This window comes from Pleuronectes platessa, chromosome 10 (assembly GCF_947347685.1).
Source record: "Pleuronectes platessa chromosome 10, fPlePla1.1, whole genome shotgun sequence".
NCBI lineage: Eukaryota > Metazoa > Chordata > Actinopteri > Pleuronectiformes > Pleuronectidae > Pleuronectes > Pleuronectes platessa.
This window is the reverse complement of record NC_070635.1, coordinates 26,791,714-26,812,868: the sequence shown is the minus strand read 5'-3', so window position 1 is coordinate 26,812,868 and position 21,155 is coordinate 26,791,714. Positions and strand designations below refer to the sequence as shown.

The 21,155-nt window shown below is 40.2% G+C and overlaps 1 protein-coding gene across 5 annotated transcripts in view; it reads left to right on the top strand.

Moving 5' to 3' along the window:
- The first annotated feature begins 5,856 nt into the window (after positions 1-5,856).
- The window catches only part of LOC128448962 (neurocalcin-delta A), a 76,517-nt gene continuing 61,218 nt past the window's right edge, over positions 5,857-21,155 (top strand). For 2 of the 5 annotated variants that reach the window (XM_053431866.1, XM_053431865.1), the window contains exons 1-2: positions 5,860-6,050; positions 8,416-8,543. Coding sequence is in view for 3 of the 5 variants with exons in the window: in XM_053431864.1 (XP_053287839.1) it covers positions 11,690-12,679 (990 nt within the window). In the remaining 2 variants the exon portion in view is untranslated. Of the gene's footprint in view, positions 6,051-8,415; positions 8,544-10,875; positions 13,167-21,155 lie in introns of those variants that run through there. The other 3 variants (XM_053431864.1, XM_053431870.1, XM_053431863.1) reach the window with 3 other exon arrangements.

Here is a 21,155-nt window from a genome sequence, read left to right as displayed (position 1 = left end):
ATGGAGTACACTTACCTGATCTTATTAGATAATAATGATAAATTGTTACTGTCCCACAATATTTCCTTTAACTTTCACCCATTGTGCATAAAAAAAACTTAATTATGTGGTATAATTATCCTATGATAAATTAAATGTTCTTTAACATTTTTACTCTATTAACATATTACAATCAAAATCTTAAAAGAACAATCTTTTGCAGTTCCTGAATGACAGAAAGAATTTGCTTTGACATTTTTTCACAAATAAAAAACAAGGGAACACAGATTTTTCACATGGATCTGTGTGTGTGTGTGTGTGTGTGCATGTGTGTGCAGGGATTATTTATAATAAGACCTTTCCACTGCAATGCTCAGCTATTGTGTTTCAAATAGCTGCAGAGCTTGATGAATACAATATGGGCAAGATGCTGTCAGTAAATATGAGACCAAGTCTGACACATGGGGGCGAAGATGTCTGACAAAATGACAAATAAAATGAGAGAAATGAGGAAGATGACACAATGAATGATCACATGTGTCTGTTTTAAATGTATATTTAACTGCAGTTGCTATCTGATTAATAGTGCCTTTTTGGGGGGATGACATTAACAAAGGTTAAAAACTGTATTCTGTAGTGACATGTAATAATATGTAAACTGGGTGGTCAAAAATAAATGAAAAATCAAAGAATACCTCACCATGTTCTTGGTTGCTTGTTAACCAGGAAGACTGGGGGAATGTTTAACATGTGTTACTCTGGTTTGGACTGTTTCTGGGCTCTGTGCCTCATGACTGTAATTTGGATGAGTGCAGCTCGCTTGCCTTTGGGCTCATTAACAACAATATAAACAGCAATTACTGTGATCGCCTAGTTAATTCATTTAAAAATGCTGCACGGCGTAAAAGGCATGAGCAAATCTTTTCTGGAGATAACAATTTTACAAAATCATTGTTGACATAATTAGCAATTTCATGTTCCGAAATGCAAGTGAAATAATTAAAACCCTTTTTGTCCTATTTCGTACATGCAATGTTTTATTATTCAGACTCCTCATGCTTTTCTTTCCCTTTTCACTAAGCCTGCTTTCTGCGAGTTATCCCCCTCTGATCCTGTCTGCATGGCAGCTCGGCAGTCCTGATAAATGTAATCCTCCCCTCTGGACCGATTCCTTTGTTTTTGGCCATTTCTACACTCCCCTCTGATCGCCAGGCTTCGCTTATTATAGAATGTTTCGACGTCATTCAGTGGGTTTTGTTTGGGAGGAGAGATTGGTCATTTGGGCTGCAACTGTCCGTTAATTCTATTTACTTTATTGACCAGTTAACTGGGATTAACAGTAATTAAGATTCAGCCAAACAAAGCATAGATTTGTTTTGCTTCCAGGACAATAGTCCCTATGAATGATGAACTCCTTCAGTTTGATTTCTTTTTACCACACCCACATCAAGATTTTCTCCAGAAACATTTATTTCCATTACGTCTAACAATCAGCAGCATAGATATGATCCATGATAACTAGTTGTTATGGTTTTTATGGTTGCTAAGGGTTTATATTATGTCAAATGTATGTATTTTATAGTAAAAATATTGTTTGAAGTAATCCAGTGTTTTCTCAGAACAGACATCGGCGCATAATGTTAGAAACACAATGTCAGAAGCAATTGACAAGTGGCAATTTTTTTTCTGGGAACAGTCCTCTGACCCTTCAAAACCCTAATTAGTATTCCTGCTGAATTTATTACCACGCCTGGCATCACTTCTTGTTTATTATGTCTCTACCTATTAAAGTGAGAGTAGATTCATAGACAGATCTGACTGATCTGTTTGTGTGTGTGTGTGTGGAGGGGGGCGCAGAATGTTCAGAAATCTATATGTGATCCAGTGCAGCGTGATTCGTGTTTTTAAAAAGTACCTGAGATGCAGTGGGGAGGATAATTATTTAGATTCTAAACAGAGGAAACCTGCTTTACCAAAACAATTGGCTGAGACAATGCCTCTCATCCCAACACTCGCAGACACACACAAACCCACACATATTTCAGACTTTATTTTTCAAAGACCGACAATAAAGTAATTGATTGATTGAATTACAGTTTTTTTCGATTGCTTAAGCCCGATTTTCAAAACAGGGCCCCGTGTTTCAAAACACTACACACAATTAGCACAACCACACACCCAATCAGCAGAACAGATCAGAACCTTTGCAAAATTAAACAATATTTTTTTACCATATGAAACACACACGCTTCATATGACTTAATTCTGTTTGAACCAGTTACACACTGCTGTTGCTATCCTAAAACACTTTTAGCAATTCCAGTTCTCAGTGATTAGAGTATTGTAAGTAAAGTACACAGAGAAAGTGCAAATAGACAATAAATTCACCAAACTCTACACAAGACCAATGCTGCAGACTGATGAAAATATAATTGATATCTCTCCATATTCCCAAATCAGTCAACATGTCAACATGGAGAATCACAAAAAAACATGTCCCAGTTTCCATGCTACTACAGGAGTGTGCATAACACTGTAAGCTTAGCAAATATCAGACGAGCAGAAAATTCTGTATCCAGTACAGGTTTCAATGAGGGGTACCTGAGCCTGGGGCCGGAGATCGTAAACCCTCAACCGCCATGCAGAGAAAAACTCTTTGATTGGGTTTAGAGACGGAGAGTATGGTGGAAGGTATAGCACTGTAAACTGTGGATGGTGTTGAAACCAGTTCTGGACCAGAGCAGACGGGTGGAATGACACAGTTACCCAGATGACAATGATTGCATCTGGTGCATGTGGTTTACTGCTGTGACGATGTTGTGTAATCGGTCCAAACATTTGAGAATGTGAGGTGTGTTGTAAGGGCCCATATTGGCGTGACGGAGGAGGACCCCATTTTGTGTAGTGGCAGCACAAAGGGTGATGTTACCCCCACGTTGCCCTGGGACATTGATTATAGCCCTGTGGCCAATGATATTTCGGCCTCTCCTTCTTGCTTTTGTCAGGTTGAACCCTGCCTCATCTATGGATATGAATTGATGCGGGATTTCCTCAGCATCCATTAGTAAAACTCTCCGAAATACAGTGAAAGACAAGATTGTGTAGTTCAGCATAGGTCTGGTATACAGTACATTTACATTATAAAGGTTACGTGTGCAGTATGCAACATCACAGTGCTAAAGTGAACAATACATACCTCCACATACTAATGCCGTAGCCGCAGCCTTCTCCTTCTCCTTCTCCATGGATTCCCCCTCTCACCCTCACTCTACTTCTTTTTTTAGCACAAGCTCCATTTTGGTTGAAGTCAGGTGAACTCACCTGCTGCTTTTGTGTAGTGTTTAAACCTGATTGGTGTGTCTACAATTAAGCAATCATGTGTTTGAGCACCTGATGGCTGTGTTTAACCAATTGGCCCATAGGGGTGGTCATTTGACAGGCAGTGCTTAGGAATTGCAAGGAAGTGACATCTTGCTATACTTCTGTGTCTAATGTATACAAGTGTGTTTAGTGTTTTGCAGATCACTGTGTGTATTGTTTTGCAAAAAGTGTGAAGCTGACATTGTGCTTATAGTGGTGCAGATCTGGGCCCATGTTTTTCTCCTTGAGTGTCAGGTTTGATAATTGTGTTATACTTTTGATTGTAGTGTTTATGCAATCGAAAAAAACTGTAATGTGTTTTTTTTTGCACCCGAACTTGTATGAGATGAATTGAGATCATAGATGGGAATTAACTGTGGAGCACAGGACTTGATCACCACCTGCTGGTATTCTCTATACGCAACTCCCTGCCTTTTCCTTTTAATTTCTTGCCTTTTACATTGATTGATTGATTGATTGATTGATTGATTGATTAATTAATTTATTCACACTGACTTTTCTGCATAGATATCATAATAAGTCCTGCAACATACTTTAATAAATATAAAATGATGTAAACTCAGAGATGTGGGTTCCATTATTCACTGTTGTGATATGATATATATGATCTTGAAAATATTGTCATCCGTAAAGCACCGGATGGATAACTAAACCCAGACAGGCACCAGCACAGGAACCAAAGAGAGCAGGGGTCTTACCAGTGCTTGCGGTTAATCCAAAGCTTATTAAAACAGGCTTTTTTTTCTATATCAAAGTCTCTGTAAAACAAGGCAAATGCTATAATGTCAAAAGAGACTGAAGTAGGTTTACACCTACCTGGAATTTTCTTTGGTAAAAAAGGTGCATACATTGAAAATAAAACATAAAAACACAATAAGTACTACAAAAACACAATAAGTACTTCACATAAGAAAGAAATAACTATACATAAAACAAACAAAACAAAATAAATACAAGATATAAATGCAAAACAGGAGAGAATGAGTATGTGCAATGTGCAATATACTGTAGTGTGTGTTAATGTAACACAGAATTGAGGCGTGGGGGCGGGATAAGAGTCAAAGACAGGTGGGGGTCCCGGGCCTTATTGATAAGGCCAGTTGCAGCCGGAAAGAAGATGGTCTTGTGGCGGGAGGTTTTGGTCCTGATGGCCCGCAGCCTCCTGCCGGAGGGAAGAACCTCAAAGAGTTTGTGACCCGGGTGGGAAGGATCAGCCACAATCTTACCTGCAGCCTCATATATATATATATATATATATATATCGTGATTCAAAGACATGACGTGATTCAAAGACATCCTCAAGAGTATATATGATATACACTATATATACTATATATATATATATATATATATAGTGTATATATATATACACTATATATACACTATATATATATATATATATAGTGTATATCATATATACTCTTGAGGATGTCTTTGAATCACGAGGATCAGTAAACACGCAGGCAGACAAAAAGGATGACAAGGAGCTCTCTTAATCAATTCACCTCCTGCATTTGAATTCAGAATTTATATTTTGAGACCATGTAGGATTGTTGCTATTTAATTTAATTTATATATATATATATATATATACAACAAAAAAAATGTTGTTGTTATCAATCTTACATACTGAAAAAAATATATTTTCCTCGGTTTTAATAACTGCTTATTTTTCTTCCTGCAAGATGTTTATCAGAGCAGTGGTAATGCGGGTAGGTGTAAAGCATCCACTGTGACTGGATGCCACAGTTCACAAGTCCACCTTGCGTAAATCTGCTCTCTTAATTAAAGTAGTGGGGAAGTGGATTTCTATACCAGCAATCATCAGGGATATAAAAAGTGTTCCTCAATCAAAAATCAAGTGTGGCTAAAATCAACACAAAAGTGTTACCACCAATGACAGCATTGAATTTACTGGACTATTATGTAAGGCCAAAGTAAAATGATGATCTGTATGTACTATTAATACCGTACAATGTTTTTGGTATAATAACACACACAAAAAATACAATATTATTATTATTTTTAATACATTATTATTATTAATATTACATTATTATTATTATTATTATTATTATTATTATTATTATTATTATTATTATTATTATTATTATTATTATCCTGATTGCCTACCCATGGACGAGAGGTGAAAATCAGCGAACTCTGGTGCAATTGATTAAAAACAGTTATATGATGAAATTCTGATATGGTGCCTTAGTAAATCCCGAGGAAAATGTCTAGCTTCCCTTGTTGCCCACTAGATGACGCCACAGTTTGATTTTAAAATGATTGCGTCGCGCTCTAGTTGTGGGGATGAATAGATGGAACAGAGAAGACAGAAGTCTTACTCTACTCTTTAACAAAATACCAAAAATGCAAACACAGATATATATATATATAGATATAGATATACAGATATTTGTATGCATAGAAATATATAGTAAAATAACCACACCGTCGTTTCATAGAAACAAAACATCAGTGCTTTCCAGAGGGCGCATGCGTCATGCCGGACACAGACCGGAAGATGAGCCAGATCTGCCTCCCATCATTCTTCATTGAATGCGATCTTTAATGTAGCCACACTGACACTTGTTGCGGTTTCATGTGTTCGTGTCGCTTTGTGCTGCTGTGTACAGATTTCACGGCAGATGAAGAAGCTACGACTGGTGACACATTGAACCTGGGCGGTGAGTCTTTAGTTTGATATCGGCTGTCTACAGCATGTTTCACTTTCATTCCTCTGGAGACCTCCATGGAGACTCATCACACAGTTACTGTGGCAAACTCAGCACCGTGTCCTCCTCTAACAAGTTAACAGTCCGATAAACATTTCCGTCCCTGCACTGTGGTTTATGAGATGTGTAGCTAGCTGCTGTTCCAAGGGTCTGTGCTGTGTTGAACCGTGTGTAGCTGTGGAAGCATCTACAGTAGCATTTATCTTGTTATGCTAGTAAGAGCTGCGTAGGATACAAACCAACCCTGCAGGGTTTCAATGCTCCGCCGGCTTATCTCCCAAACTTACATCTGTAGTGTCCGCGGTGTTGTTTCTCACTGTTGTGTGTATGACCTGAGCCACTAGGTTTCCTCAGATTGTGTTGTAGATGCTCAAGTGAAGGTGTGTGTGTGAGTGTGTGTGTGTGTGTGTGGGGGGGGGGGGGGGGGGGGGGGGTGTCAGTCTTTAACCATGTGTGTAGTCTCTCTTTACACACTCCCATTTCACTGCAAAATAGATATTTCTCAAATATCCACGACTTTCATCATTGAATATATTATGTGAACCAAAGCATGGGTAATATGGCCAAAACCATATAAAGACGGGGTGGAAATTAACATCAGGTGATTACATAATTGTCACTTTAAATGTCACATTATTATTTAGGAGGGATTAATAATCCTGAAGGAAGGTTGTGGTTTAAAACTCTTCTTTTTGAGCATAGAAGGGTAAGATAAATAGATAGATAGATAGATAGATAGATGGATTGTGATGATTTTTGATATTGTTTTATCGATCAGACCTAAATCGTGTTAAGATGAGTGAGAAGCTTGAGCTAAATCATTGATCAAGCCATATTAAATTTTTGCAGACATATATATTTTTTTTGGCCAGAATAATGTGAAATACAGAGATGCTTAACTAAGTCAGAAATATTATCTTTATTATATAGTTAGTTCAACAGAGATTTGTCATAGGCCTATTTATTTTACATAGAAAAATGTCCAGCCCACATTGTGCATCTTGGTCACAATTCTTTTAAAATACAAATATGTGTTGTTGTTTTCAGATCTTTTCAGATCTTTTTTTTTAAACTTACAAAAATCTATATCAGTTATTATATATATCAGTAATGGACATATATATGTATACACAAGACACCTGGTTTGACTTATCGGTGTTATATTAGGAAATGCTTGGGAAAAAAATATTTTTATATTGATACAGTATATTTAGATTAATGGTAGGAACAATCTTTTTTTTTTTTACATCGATCAATCTTACGACTAATACCTCAAATTATTGATTAATTATTTGGCTATAAACCATCCCAAAAATTGTCATCACAGTTGGCCCTTTTCCCAGCTGACATTTTGCCATGTCACAATAATACAAAAAATGAGTGATGGCTAAATTCTATTTGCTGCTTCAGTTTCAGGGTCCTGGTATTTTGCATGCTAACATAGTGTTGTAATCCCTATGCTCTTCTTTGCACATGCACTGTGAGAAGTGTCTGTTACCTTGAGCCCATTAATGACAAAACTATTCTAAGCACTGTAGTAAAAGAAAATGCAGAGCAGTAATCCTTCAAACTTGAGAAGCTTGAACCAGAACATTTTTGTTGGAAATATTCTTTCTTAGAAAAGGGACATAAAAGAAAAATACATTTTTAAAAACATTGCAGATTAATTTAGCTGTAAAATCAACTAATCATTTAATCAGCTGTTTATTCCAATTTAAAGTTGGAGCAAGTCCAAGATCACTCTCCCTTCATAGTGAAAAACATGTATTGAGCACATCTCTTTAGGAAATGTCCCCTGAGATAACTTCTGGTATGACAATGCACTAAAAGAACGACTCCACTTGTCTCTCAGTCAGTGTGATTAGGATTTGTTTTTGTCTTGTGATGTGGCAGGAGAGTATAACATATTACAGCAGTGTCAGAGTGTGGAAAGTGTCTGGATGTTCAAAGTAGATTTGTCACCTCATCTCGTGTTTTCATAACATGAACGGAGAGACAGATGAGCCAACATCTGGGGCACGTTGCACATCTGCAGCCTGTGATATCCCCCCCTTACAGCTGCATTCGACATCAACTGGCTGAAAAGGAAGGAGTTTCACTGCTAGTGTTAAAGCTTCATGAGAAATTTGGTGACATGTTTTCAGTCAAGCTAACCTGTTTATTTAACAGAGCTGAATGATGCCTAGTTGTGTCTCTTTTTCTTTATTTCCTCTGCTAAGGACGTTATGTTTTCATCTGCATTTGTTTGTCTGTCTGTCTGTTAGTAAATTAACAGGATTAAACACTGAAAAGTTAGTTTCTTTACATCCCTCCTCAGGTGCTGTTAAGTTGCAGTGAAGTTCAGTGGGGAATAAGGAAGGACACTGTAAACCGAGATAGCAGAGGGAGCGAACCAGCAGTGTGACACCTCTCCCCTGGGCGGAAGGCATCTACACATTCCATCTGGTGAGTTACACAACTACAGAAACCAAATTAATTGTTAAGGACTACATGAAGGCTACATCCACACAAATACGATCTCTGTCTAGACAAACATTTTGGATCTCTGTTGGAAGAAATCTCCGTCTATACCAAAATACTTGAAAATACATCCAGGCCATTCACTAACATTGGTCATGGGTGTGCCAGTGTAAACAGGAAGCAGACCGTCTACTCTGCAGTTGGTTGCTTAGTTACTTAAAATACTTCAAATGAGAAATAGCAATGATAAAAAATAAGAACAGGGATTTATTTTCTCGGAACTAAGATTAGGTGGAATTGCTACTAAAAGTAATTGTTAGCAACATTTTGCATCCAGCTGTTAGTCAAGTCAGGACTGATAAGACCCAATCAGGAAAACATGTGGGTGTGATATACTCGCTGTTAAACCATGCGCATGCATAGGTGACCAGTAGAGGGCACACCACAGAACTCAGACTGTTTTGTAGAGTGCACCGCTCTCTTCTAAACATCTAAACATGACGGCACTCAAGGAGATTAACATTTGGCTAATGTTAAGATCAAAACAGAAATGTCGAAATGTGCTTAATTCCAGAACTGGTCACACAGCTTGTCTTAAAAACTCTGCGTTTTCTGACGCTGATGACATGTCCCTAATGATGTGCCCATTTACCCTGTCAAGTACTCATTACTGTCCTGACCTTTATATGGTTTTGACACGTTGCATTAATTTCTGAGGATGTGCACAACCTATGCACCAAACGGATGCAGGATAAGTGAAGCAACCATCTTACATACAGTGCTGTGAAAAAGTATTTTCCCCCTTCCTGGTTTCTTAATTTTTGGCATATTTGTCCCACTTAAATGTTTCAGATCATCAAACAAATTGTAATATTAGACAAAGATAACCCAAGTTAATACAAATTGCAGTTTTTAAATGATAATTTTATTTATTAAGGGAAAAAAGCCATCCAAACCTACCTGGCCCTATGTGAAAAAGTAATTGCCACCCCTTGATAAATCATGAATGAACTGTGATTAATCACATTCTTTGGAAAGCTGAATTCAATTTCACTAGCCACACCCAGGCCGGATTACTGCCAGACCTATTGAATCAAGAAATCCCTTAAATAGAACCTGTCTGACAAAGTGAAGTAGGCTAAAAGATCTCCAAAAGCAACACATCATGCCGCGAGCTAAAGAAATTCAAGAACAGATGAGAAACAAAGTAATTGACATATATCACTCTGGAAAGGGTTACAAAGCCATCTCTAAGGCTTTGGGACTTCAGCAAACCACGGTCAGAGCCAATATCCACAAATGGAAAAGACTTGGAACTAGGGCTGGGCGATTTTTCGATCTCGATTCGGGATCGCGATAAAATTTTGATCGATCTCGATTATCTCCTTGTGACATGTATTCGATCTCACGTGGCAAAAGTAAGCGCAACAACAGTGTCGGAGTCTGCCGGCTGCCGTCTGCAGGTAGGACACGACACGCCCACTTCCCATCGTGAGAGTAGCTGCATTTGCGAGAGAGACAAAAAGAGACAACGAAGTTGAAAAAATGAGTGAAACTGAAGTCGGGGACAGCAAAAATAATGCCGAAGGTGAAAGCGACATGACTCCATCACCCGACACCGAAGAGATTGTCGGAAAAAAGGGTAACGCGACGTCAGTTGTGTGGAGGTGGTTTGGATACGGCAAACATGACGAGGAGCAGTCGAAGCCGGTCTGCAAAATATGCCGGCGGTCGGTACCAGCCAGGACGGGAAACACCACAAACCTATTCAATCACCTGAGACGGCACCATCCCAGTGATTATACAGAGAGTTTGACTCTGCGGGCTCAAGTTTGCCCGACACCAAACCAAGAGACAGGCAAGACCACTACGTCTCCCGTTAGCGATGCTAACGGGAGCGATTCTGTTCAGTTAGCAAAACAGCAGTCCATCAGGTCGTGTTTTGCCGCCATTTCCCCTTATGAAAAACAATCGAAGCGGGCTAAAAATATAACGAGCGCTATTAGTTATTGCTTGGCTAAAGATATGATGCCCCTGAGCACAGTGGAGAGGGACGGCTTCAGGAAACTCATCAAAGTGTTGGACCCCAGGTACGAGCTCCCTGGCAGAAAGTACTTTTCTCAAACGGCGCTGCCACAGCTTTATGATGAATGCCGTCGTAAGCTGGAAATCCATCTTAAGGATGTAAAATACTTCGCCACTACCACCGATCTTTGGACTAGCCGTACATCTGAGCCATATATGAGTCTTACAATTCATTTCATTGACGAGGAGTGGGCTCTGCACAGCAAATGTTTACAGACAGTATACTTTCCAGAGGACCATACTGGGGAAATAATCAGCCAGGGGCTGGAGGATGCACTCAAATCCTGGGGTCTTAGGGAAGACCGACAGGTGTGCATCACAACAGACAATGGGGCAAACATTGTCAAGACTGTTTCCCTCAATGACTGGACCCGGCTGCAGTGCTTTGGTCATCGGCTGCACCTTGCCATTGGTAAGTTCATGATGATATCAAAGGAAAAACTCATGCCGACATTCAATTTTGAGCTCTAATAATAGCTCACAGTGTAATGATTCGTATCCTTATACACTGTTGCCCATAAAGTTGGAATACAATGTTTATTTTTTACCTCTTCTGATGAAATGATTGTGACAATGTGATTTATTCTTGATATCTTCTCAAAATTGGTAACTGGGACTCAGTATGTAATCATTGCACCTGGTCAAAGGTAATTACTGATATGTATAAATCGGAATAAAAAGAGGAATGTTTCTGAAAACTAAATTATTTCAACTTTATGGGCAACAGTGTACATTCTAAATGCCTCAATGTACAGGCTATCACCTGATAACAATTGATACTGATAGGTGATAATTCTATTATTATAACTAACATTTTGGATCTAAGATGAATTGGAATTAAGAGTTTATTATTTAATCACTGTACTCAACTTAAATTGAGGAAAAACAGGGACATTACTAGTGTGTAGTCTAAGTGTATTTTCATATCAAGGATGTCATGACAATATTATGATTTATTATCACAAGACACAAACAAATTTTTAAATAATAATGACCTTTTTTCATTTACAGAGAGAAGTGCGAGAGACAAGAGAATTGAGAGAGCCATGGGTGTGTGCAAAAAAGTGGTTGGTGCTTTTTCATTCTCCTGGAAAAAGAAAAAAGAACTAGCAGCTGCGCAGAAGGAGTTCGACCTACCTAAGCACCGGCTGATAAAAGAATCACCTACCAGGTGGGGTTCTCGCCATGCAATGATAGCACGAGTACTGGAGCAGGAGAAGGCCATTTCAAAGGTTTTATCTGCTGATAGAAAAACAAGGCACCTGGCTCCCTCATGGCAAGACATCGAGGTCTTGGAGTCCATCCACAAGGCCCTTAATCCACTTGTTGAGTTCACCGATGCCCTCTCTGGTGAAACACAAGTCAGTGTCTCTTGTGTGAAACCTGTCCTGCAGCTCTTCAATAAGGAGATCTTGAAGCCAGGAGAGGATGACACAGAGCTAACCAAGGCCATCAAAACCACTATCACCACCTATTTGAATGAAAAATATGATGATGCTGCCACTGACGACCTCCTTAACATGGCATCCCTTGTTGATCCTCGGTTCAAGACCCGCTACATCCAAGATGACAAGGTAGAGACTGTGAAATCCAGAGCTGTGGCACAGATCCTAGGTAACTGTCAGAGCACAACGCAATCTACTCTCACATCCAGTTTTGGGGGAGGCAGGGCAGATGCTGCAGCTTCAGCTCCACCAGCCAAAATGCAGAAGAAGACACTGGGCAGCTTTTTCAAGAAGTCTTACTCTGTTTCTACCTCTAGTCTAACAGATGAGCAGAATGTTGAGGCTGAACTGAACAGTTACCTGCTAGCTCCAGAAGCAGACAGTGAGACCAACCCCCTGGCATGGTGGAAAACCCACTCCACATCATACCCCAGAGTGAGCTTCCTGGCAAAGCGGTACCTCTGTATTCCTGCCACCAGCTCGCCCTCGGAGCGTGCTTTTAGTACAAGTGGCAATATTGTGTCCTGCCATAGAGCAGCTTTAAAGCCAGACGTGGTGGACAGACTTGTCTTTCTTGCAAAAAACCTGTAATGGGGTAAATGATGTTCACTAGTGCACAAGTGCACAAGAATAACTATGAATGGTTTACTATGTTTACATGTTGTGCAATTTTGGCTCAGATTTAATCTTTCAGGTAGTATTTGTGCCAGGGCCATGTTAACTCTTTTTGCACTTGAGATGTTCACTGTCCAGCCAAAGCAATTTGATGTGATAGTTGTCACAGCTGTTAGTTTATACTGTATAAAGTTTCAATAAGTAAAAGTTTATATTATTTTGTAAAGGGAGATGACTAATGTTTGGAATTACAAATGATTTGCACAACCTACCTAACAAGTTTAAAATATTTTTATTTTTGCATTTTTCAATACCTAAAAAAAATAGTATTATATTATAGTGGTTTAGTTTTTTATATTTATTTTGTCTTACAGTTAAGAATTAAAAGCACTTGAATGTGTCAGAGGGTGTGACCTACATGTTTACTTTTTTCTATGTTAATAAACTTTATTTTATAGTTTCATGAATCTCTTGTTTCTTCAAGCTTCAGGATGCCCCTCACACTGGCAGCATCTGCAAAAACTACATATCGTGATAAGAATCGAGATCGATCAATATGGAAAAACATATCGTGATCACATTTTTTTCCATATCGCCCAGCCCTACTTGGAACAGTGGTGAACCTTCCCAGGAGTGGCCGGCCTACCAAAATTACTCCAAGAGCACATTGACGACTCATCCAGGAGGTCATAAAAGACCAGAGAACAACATCTAAGGAACTGCAGGCCTCACTCGCCTCAGTTACGGTCAGTGTTTGTGAATCAACAATAAGAAAGACATTTGGCCAAAATCGCATCCATGGGAGAGTTCCAAGGCGAAGCCACTGCTGACCAAAAAGAACACTAAGGCTCATCTCACATTTGCCAAAAAAACATCTTGATGATCCCCAAGACTTTTGGGCAAATATTCTGTGGACTGAAAAACAAAAGTTGAACTTTTTGGAAGATGTGCGTCCCGTTACATCTAGCGTAAAACTAACACAGCATTTTAAAAAAACGACATCATACCAGCAGTCAAACATGGTGGTGGTAGTGTGATGGTCTTGGAATGCTTTGCAGCTTCAGGACCTGGACGACTTGCCATAATTGATTGAATCATGAATTCTGCTCTCTATTAGAAAATCCTAAAGGACAATGTCTGGCCCTCAGTTTGTGAACTCAAGCTCAAGCGCACTTGGGTTAGCCAGCAGGACAATGATCCGAAACACTCCAGCATGTCCACCTCTGAATGGCTCAAAAAAGCTAAGTGAAGGTGTTGGAGTGGCCGTCTAAAACCATCTAATGTGGCTGAATTAAAACTATTCTGCAAAGAAGAGTGGGTCAAAATTCCTCCACAGCGATGTGAAGACTCATTGCCAGTTATCGCAAACGCTTGATTGCAGTTGTTGCTGCCAAGGGTGGCACAACGAGTTATTAGGTTTAGGGGGCAATTACTTTTTCAAATAGGGCCAAGTAGGTTTGGATAGCTTTTTCCCTTAATAAATGAAATCATCCTTTAAAAACTGCATTTTGTATTTACTTGGGTTATCTTTGTCTAATATTACAATTTGTTTGATGATCTGAATCATTTAGGTGTGACAAATATGCAAACAATTTAAAAAATCAGGAAGGGGGCAAATACTTTTTCACAGCACTGTACATGTACGTGTAGTTATCAGTAGGGATGGGCATAATTAATCGACGATCGATTAATTGATCATTAAGAATTTCCTCGATGAAATAATTTTTTCATCGAGGAATTCGCTAATTACACATTTGACCACTGGGGGCAGTGTTTGAAAAAAACGCCACAGTCCTACTCAGTTACCTGCGACTGGCTGCGAGTTACCGTGTAGTTCCATTTCCAAAGTAAACAGGAAGAGGTCACGGCGAAGTGTTGCATGGGACCGTTTTGAGTTAAAAAATTACTTGGTTCACTGCCAACACTGCGAAGCTATCCCAGAGACTGGGGGAGACAAGGAGCCTGCGTTGTCTGACACGGACGAGGGGAGCGCAAACACCGGAGCCGCGGCCAGGCTAGCCAAGTTAGCACGGAGCTACCTGTGTATCACGGCGACGTCAGTCCCCTCAGAGCGGGTTTTTCGGCGGCTGGACTGACGGTCACCAGGCTGCGTTCGCGTCTGACCCCAGAGCAGTTTAACATGCTCATCTTTCTCAACACAAATCCGTAGGCTGGTGCTGAAGTTGTTTGTGAGTTACTGGTTATTTTTATGAAGCTTTCTCGACTCAGTACCTTGTTTGATAGTTTTGAGTTACATTTGGCAAAACCTGTCAGACCTAAGTATTATATATTTGTAGTTGTTGTTTAACATTATGTTTTTTTATATTATTATTATTTTATTTTGGAGGGGAAAAAAACGAGGGTCAGTTGTGTTCAGTAGCACCGGCTTCTAGCTGTCGGCTCCGCTGCTTAAGATTACGGCAGCGCATATTTTGTTCATCTTGTAATAAAGATCTCAATGAGGAAACACGCTTTTTTTTTTCACTGCATTGTAATGTAGCTTATAAATAGTGAATTTTTGAACTTGAAAATATTAATGATTAATCGAAAATTCGTCATTAACTCTCCCGACGATCGATGAAGACAATTTAATCGAACGCCCATCCCTAGTTATCAGCAAATATATTTTGGGATTAAGTCTTAAGCCCCCCTGTTACACAATTGTGCTGTTCAAATGGGTTGCGCAGCGCCAAGGGACCCTTGCGCCCTGCACCGATGGTTTCATCGAGTCTATTTTTTTTGCTTGCCGCGAGCCTATCGCGCCAGGAAACACTCGAATGATATTAATGACATATTTTATATGATAACTTATCAAATATGCATCGCAAACTTTATATTCCCCTTCTGTTGTCCTGGAGTTTAAATTTTCCCAGTTTTCCCAATCACATAATTAAATGTCCCCCTTTGACCATCCACTACCAGTACACAAGCAGATAGACAGAGAGAAAAAGAGGGGCGGAGGAGGGGCTATGAAGACCATCATCATTTACCCCCGAACCCTTACATTGAACTACATACAACAAGGCTGACAGGCGCGGAGAAATCCGCATCCCGTGTGAACAGCCATAGTTTCCGGCGATAGTCTCAGTTTCTGCCCATTCAGGCTAAAACACTACTCCAGAGTTTTCAAACTAAAACAGGGTCAGCAGCGTTTCTAAATTTCTTGAAAAAAATGAATAAGTTAATGAATAAAAATGACAATGGTGAACAGGATAATAGCTATTGATATGAAATGGTCCATATAAAGACCACGAACAATGTCTTACTTTATTACTTCATTGGAATTAAGCAAGATAGCTGACATTGCCTCTCGGTTGTTCTTTGGCTGGACCAACCACGGTCCAGTGCTACATATCTGAATGTCTGACAGAGTGAGTGATAGAATTGAGTTTGTGATGAACTTACACCATTGGTCAGCCAGCTGAGTTCAGTCCCTTGTCGTTTTAAAATGTAATCATCAGACTTCCTTAGCAGCCTTTTATTTTCTTGTAAAAAGCACCTAGTAAAAGATCTAGTGACTTTTGAATCAAACATTCTACCAAACCATCACCACTGCCTTGCAAATGAGAGGCTAATTCTGTTTGCTTGTGCTCCAGTCAATGAGAGGCAGAGAGTTGGATCAGCAGATGGTTGCTCAGAACGAGCGGGTTAAAAAAATCCACTGGAATCCTGAATTCATATAGACATTGTCCGGAGGAGCTGTAGGTGAGACATAAATGTCAGTTGAACTGGGCATCATGTGTTAAATTGAGCAGATGTGCAACAGATAAAGGGCGTAAACCTGCTGAGGGAGACACAGCAAACCGTCTTACAAATGCATGTATGGATGTGCCATCCTGGATGAGCTGGACTACCTGATTTGGTTTGCAGGTACAGCCTTGTGAATACCAGTAGTGACAAGGACACTTGCAGAACACAAAACTAGACAACAATCACGAAGGATAAGGAGAAAACAATTGTCTGTGGCCACCACATGCAAAACTATTCCCTTTTCAGGGGTTAACTTGCTTTGGCCTCTCTATTCCGGGTTAAAAAGTCTTAAATTTAATAATCGTAATTTTAGGCCTTAAAAAGTCTTAAAAAGTCTTAAATTTGATTCGGCCAGGTCTTAAAAATGTATGGATTCTCAAACTGTGTGGCATAGCCCACTGGTGGGGCGCCGACCGGGAGGTGGAAATGTGAGGCGGAACTATGGTTTGACGTCGGCATTTCTTTAACGGTGGAACAGTAAACAAATCGTTCTTTCGCCGCAACCGGGGGTCGCAACCCGCGGGAAACAGCACACACAGGCCCCGGGGCTCCGCCCCCACTCATTCGCTCAGAGCAGGGGTCGGCAACCTGCGGCTCCAGATCCGCCTGCGGCTCTTCAGCCCTTCTGCAGTGGCTCCCTGTACAGTGTTGTGCATGTTGCGCATATTTTTCGCTAACCGTGAACTTAAAGAATCAGTTTTCATATGATGAACGTGAGTAATGTCACGTTCACGTTAATTTTTTAAATCATTATCACATCAGGCCATGAAATATGTCAGGCGTGTTGGTTTATCCTAAATAAGAGATGAGCCGTACTGGTCCAATTCAAGTATTTATTGAGATGCAATGAAAGTTGAACAACATAGCTGTGGACAATTATCACAGCCTAGGCTAAATCAGTTAGCAATAGGTAGTCAATAATGGCCCCGAACAGAAGGGGTTTGATATAATTATAACAGTAGATTTAATGTGATTGGTTTAAAATATTGGAGGAGAGTCCCCGCAAATCAATTTGGTTCTCTCTTGTTGGTGCACAGGCTTAGTCCATGCCTCTGGGCACTGGAATTCAGGAAGTGACAAGGAGCCGCTCTCCGTGACGCTCCTACTACTCTGATAGTTGCTAAGCAAAATGTTCTCTTATCTGGCTCAAACTGTTTATGCCCCCCCCTCCTGTCTTTATTCGTTAAGAGTTCAGTCAGACCCACATACCAGCTTGAATTTAAATTCCTAACAAATACCAGGAGCGGGTGAATGTGTGTGTGCGCGCTCCCAGATAGCGGACACACACACAGGCCCCGGGGCTCCGCCCCCAGCCCCCGCACACTCGCTCAGAGACACGGAGAGATCGGAGCTCGTTCACGTGAAGCAGCCGCTCAGTGACTGACCGGCAGCTTCTTAAGAGTGGAAACAGTGAAAACACAGAGTTTCTCTGGTCACAGCTGCTCGGAGATCACGGTGCAGCTTCTTGATCAGAGCAGAAGCTGCAGTTGGTTTGTACCGAGCTTCAGTTTCGGTGTCCGCCTCCAGTCTGACCTGCTCTCTAGTTTTGTTTTAATATTTCGTCAACTAAAATATGCGTCACATCCTATTACGTCTCGGCGCTCTTCCCTGCAGGTCGCTAATCTATAGTTTCTGACCCGGCCTCGTTAAACAAACCATGGATAAATCCCCCAAAAAGAAAAGTCTGGGAAGGAAATTGAGAGTTTAATTCTCCGTGGACAGATTAATTTGCTTTCACTGCCAACGATGTTGGCTTACCTGTATGCTTGAAATGTGGCGAAGAATAAGCAAACAATAAGAAATGTAATGTTGAAAGATATTTCCAGAGCAAGCACACAGCATCTGCTGAAAAGTACCAAGCTGGAGATTTGCAAAAAAAAGCATAGTTCTGTATTTCATTTATTTCAAAGTAGGCCTACGCATGTATTTTGGTTCTCCTCTTTATAAGAGTTTGTTGTTTTCCTTTTTTGTAACAGGTTAAAATAGCAGTTAAATGTCAGTTTTTTATATTGTCTTTCTATAATTTAATAAATGCAACAAACTATAGTTTTTATATATATTGTATAACTATATATATAACTTTATAACCTGTGTTATCAAATATGTTTTGCGGCTCCAGACAGATTTTATTTGGGGGAAGAGGGGGCAAAATGTCTCTTTCGATAGTAAAGGTTGCCTAGCTACCCCTGGCTCAGAGAGATGCACAGTGAGATCAGAGCTCTTTCCCGTGAAGCAACCGATCAGTGACAAACAAGACACAGTGTTCAAAAACCAAGTTGAAAAGAAAGTACAATCATTCAATCAAATTTTATTTGTATAGCCCATATTCACAAATTACAATTCATCTCATAGGGCTTTAACAGGGTGTGACATCCTCTGTCCTTAACCCTCAGCAAGAGTAAGGAAAAACTACTAAAAACCCTTTTAACAGGGTAAAAATACGTAGAAACCTCAGAGAGAGCCACATGTGAGGGATCCCTCTCCCAGGACGAACAGAAGTGCAATAGATGCCACGTGTAGGAGAACATCATCAATAATCAAAGTCTCTAGCAGCATTTGATGAGGGTAGACATCCCGAAGGACAACCCCAACATGATATGCCAAGCAGTCCCGCTGTCCATGGTCATCAACCATCCAGACCATGATCCACCATCCAGACCAGACACCACTCCAGTCCTCAATCACCGTCCACCGCCGCCCACCAGGACCCATCATGAGCCACCACCGCGGTCCTGGTCCACCGCCCGTACCCAATGCCAACACGACACAGGGTCCGCCACCAGCACCACGATCAGCCCACATGACTCAGAATCCGCCACACTGGATCCAACACCGCGATCCACAAACCGCAATCCATGGTGCGGCCACAGAGGCCCTGGATCTGCGGGTGATAAAACAAAGGGATTCCGGGGAAGGGGGATAGGGATGGAGAAGAGGAAGGAGAAGCTGGAAAGAGAAGCTCCGTGTGTCATGTGTAATAAAATAGAACAAGTAACGTTCTGGCGCACTAATTAGCTCTAACTATAAGCTTTATCAAAAAGGAAGGTTTTGAGCCTACTCTTAAACGAAAAGATGGTGTCTGCCTCCCGAACTTAAAATGGTAGATTATTCCACAGCCGAGGGGCTTGATGGCTAAAAGCTCTGGCTCCTACTCTACTTTTAGAGACTTTAGGGACGACAAGTAGGCTTGAATTCTGGGAGCGGAGTGCTCTAGTGGGTTTATAAGGTGCTAACAGCTCTTTAAGGTAAAAAGGCGCTGGCCTTGAAGGTGAGGAGGAGAATTTTAAATTCTATTCTAGATTTAACTGGAAGCCAGTGAAGTCTGTCTTGCTCTTTGGTTCACAGTGAATGAAGGAGGACATGAGGAGAGACCAGTTTGTATTTTAGGTCTGAAAACTCTGGCAGCTGACAGTATGAGAACCAACTAATTAAGAAGACACTTTACATTACACCCCAGTCACATGCATGTGTTCTTTTTGGTTGAGCTTTATCATCGTTGTAACGAAGTGATTATAATTTAATTAATTTTTTCTCTATTTTTGAAAAAGTACAGACTGATGGAGGAATGTAGTTGTAAATGTCACAAAAGTACTTAAATTAAGTTGAATTTAAGCAAAGTTAATACACTATTCTTTGAAAATAGTGGCAAATGTCACAAAAAGTTGTTTGAAAAAGGTTTTATATTTGCACATCAGAAATTCCTGAAAGTAATGTGAATGATGAGGGATGTTTAATTTCCTTCTCTGGCCATGTTTTATGGAACATCCTTTCATTTCAATGCTGAAAGAATCGTTTATTGAACTCATACTTGGTAACTGTTTGAAAAAAAAGCATCCTTATTGATTAGAAGGCTCAGTTATTTCTGATTCTATTTGTTACCATTTTGGACTTGTTTGACTTCCAACTGCTGTAAGTAAAGAGATACAGTCTTTGCCTCAGTGCAGGGCCAGCTAGCTGTCGCCTGTATTCCTTCTTAAACAGGTCTAAAGACACACACACACAACTTTCTGTGTACTGTTATGTTCAGTCATTGTTCTTAATGTTGAATGGGTATAAATTTACTTTGTAAGTAATTCTGTGACATATTTCTTCTTTCATAGCAATTTTCCTTCATACTTTTTGCCAGTATGGTCGTGAAATAGGTCTTAAATTCTATTCAAAGTGGTCTTAAAAAGGTCTTAAAAAGTCTTAAATGTATTTTGTTAAAACCTGTAGGAACCCTGTCTATTGCACCTGTTGTCACTTTTGTGCTTACTAAATGGACAGATTGATGTCCATGGGTTTTAACTGACTTAGTTTTTTACTGTGACGATTGAGTGTTCCCTTAATATATTTGAGCAGTGTATATATTTATATAATATATTTTCGATAAAAAAACTCCCTGAAGCCCCACTGTACAGGCTAATATCACAGCATCCCACTCACATAGTGGGAGATCTGCCCTTGTTCCCCTGTCCCTCTGCTGTGCTTGACAGAGTGTGGCTTCATGGCTGAGACCCAAAAGGACCATCAACTATCAGCTTGTGGACAAGTTGGTGACAGGTTGAACAAGGGAACATGATGTGCTGGCCACAGCCCTCACTATCAGACCTAACACACCACACCCCCTCATTCCATCCGTTCAAGACAGATCATTTGTGAATATAGTAGTTTCTGGTTCAATCATGATTCCATGCCAATGAGTCATATTATTGAAACAACA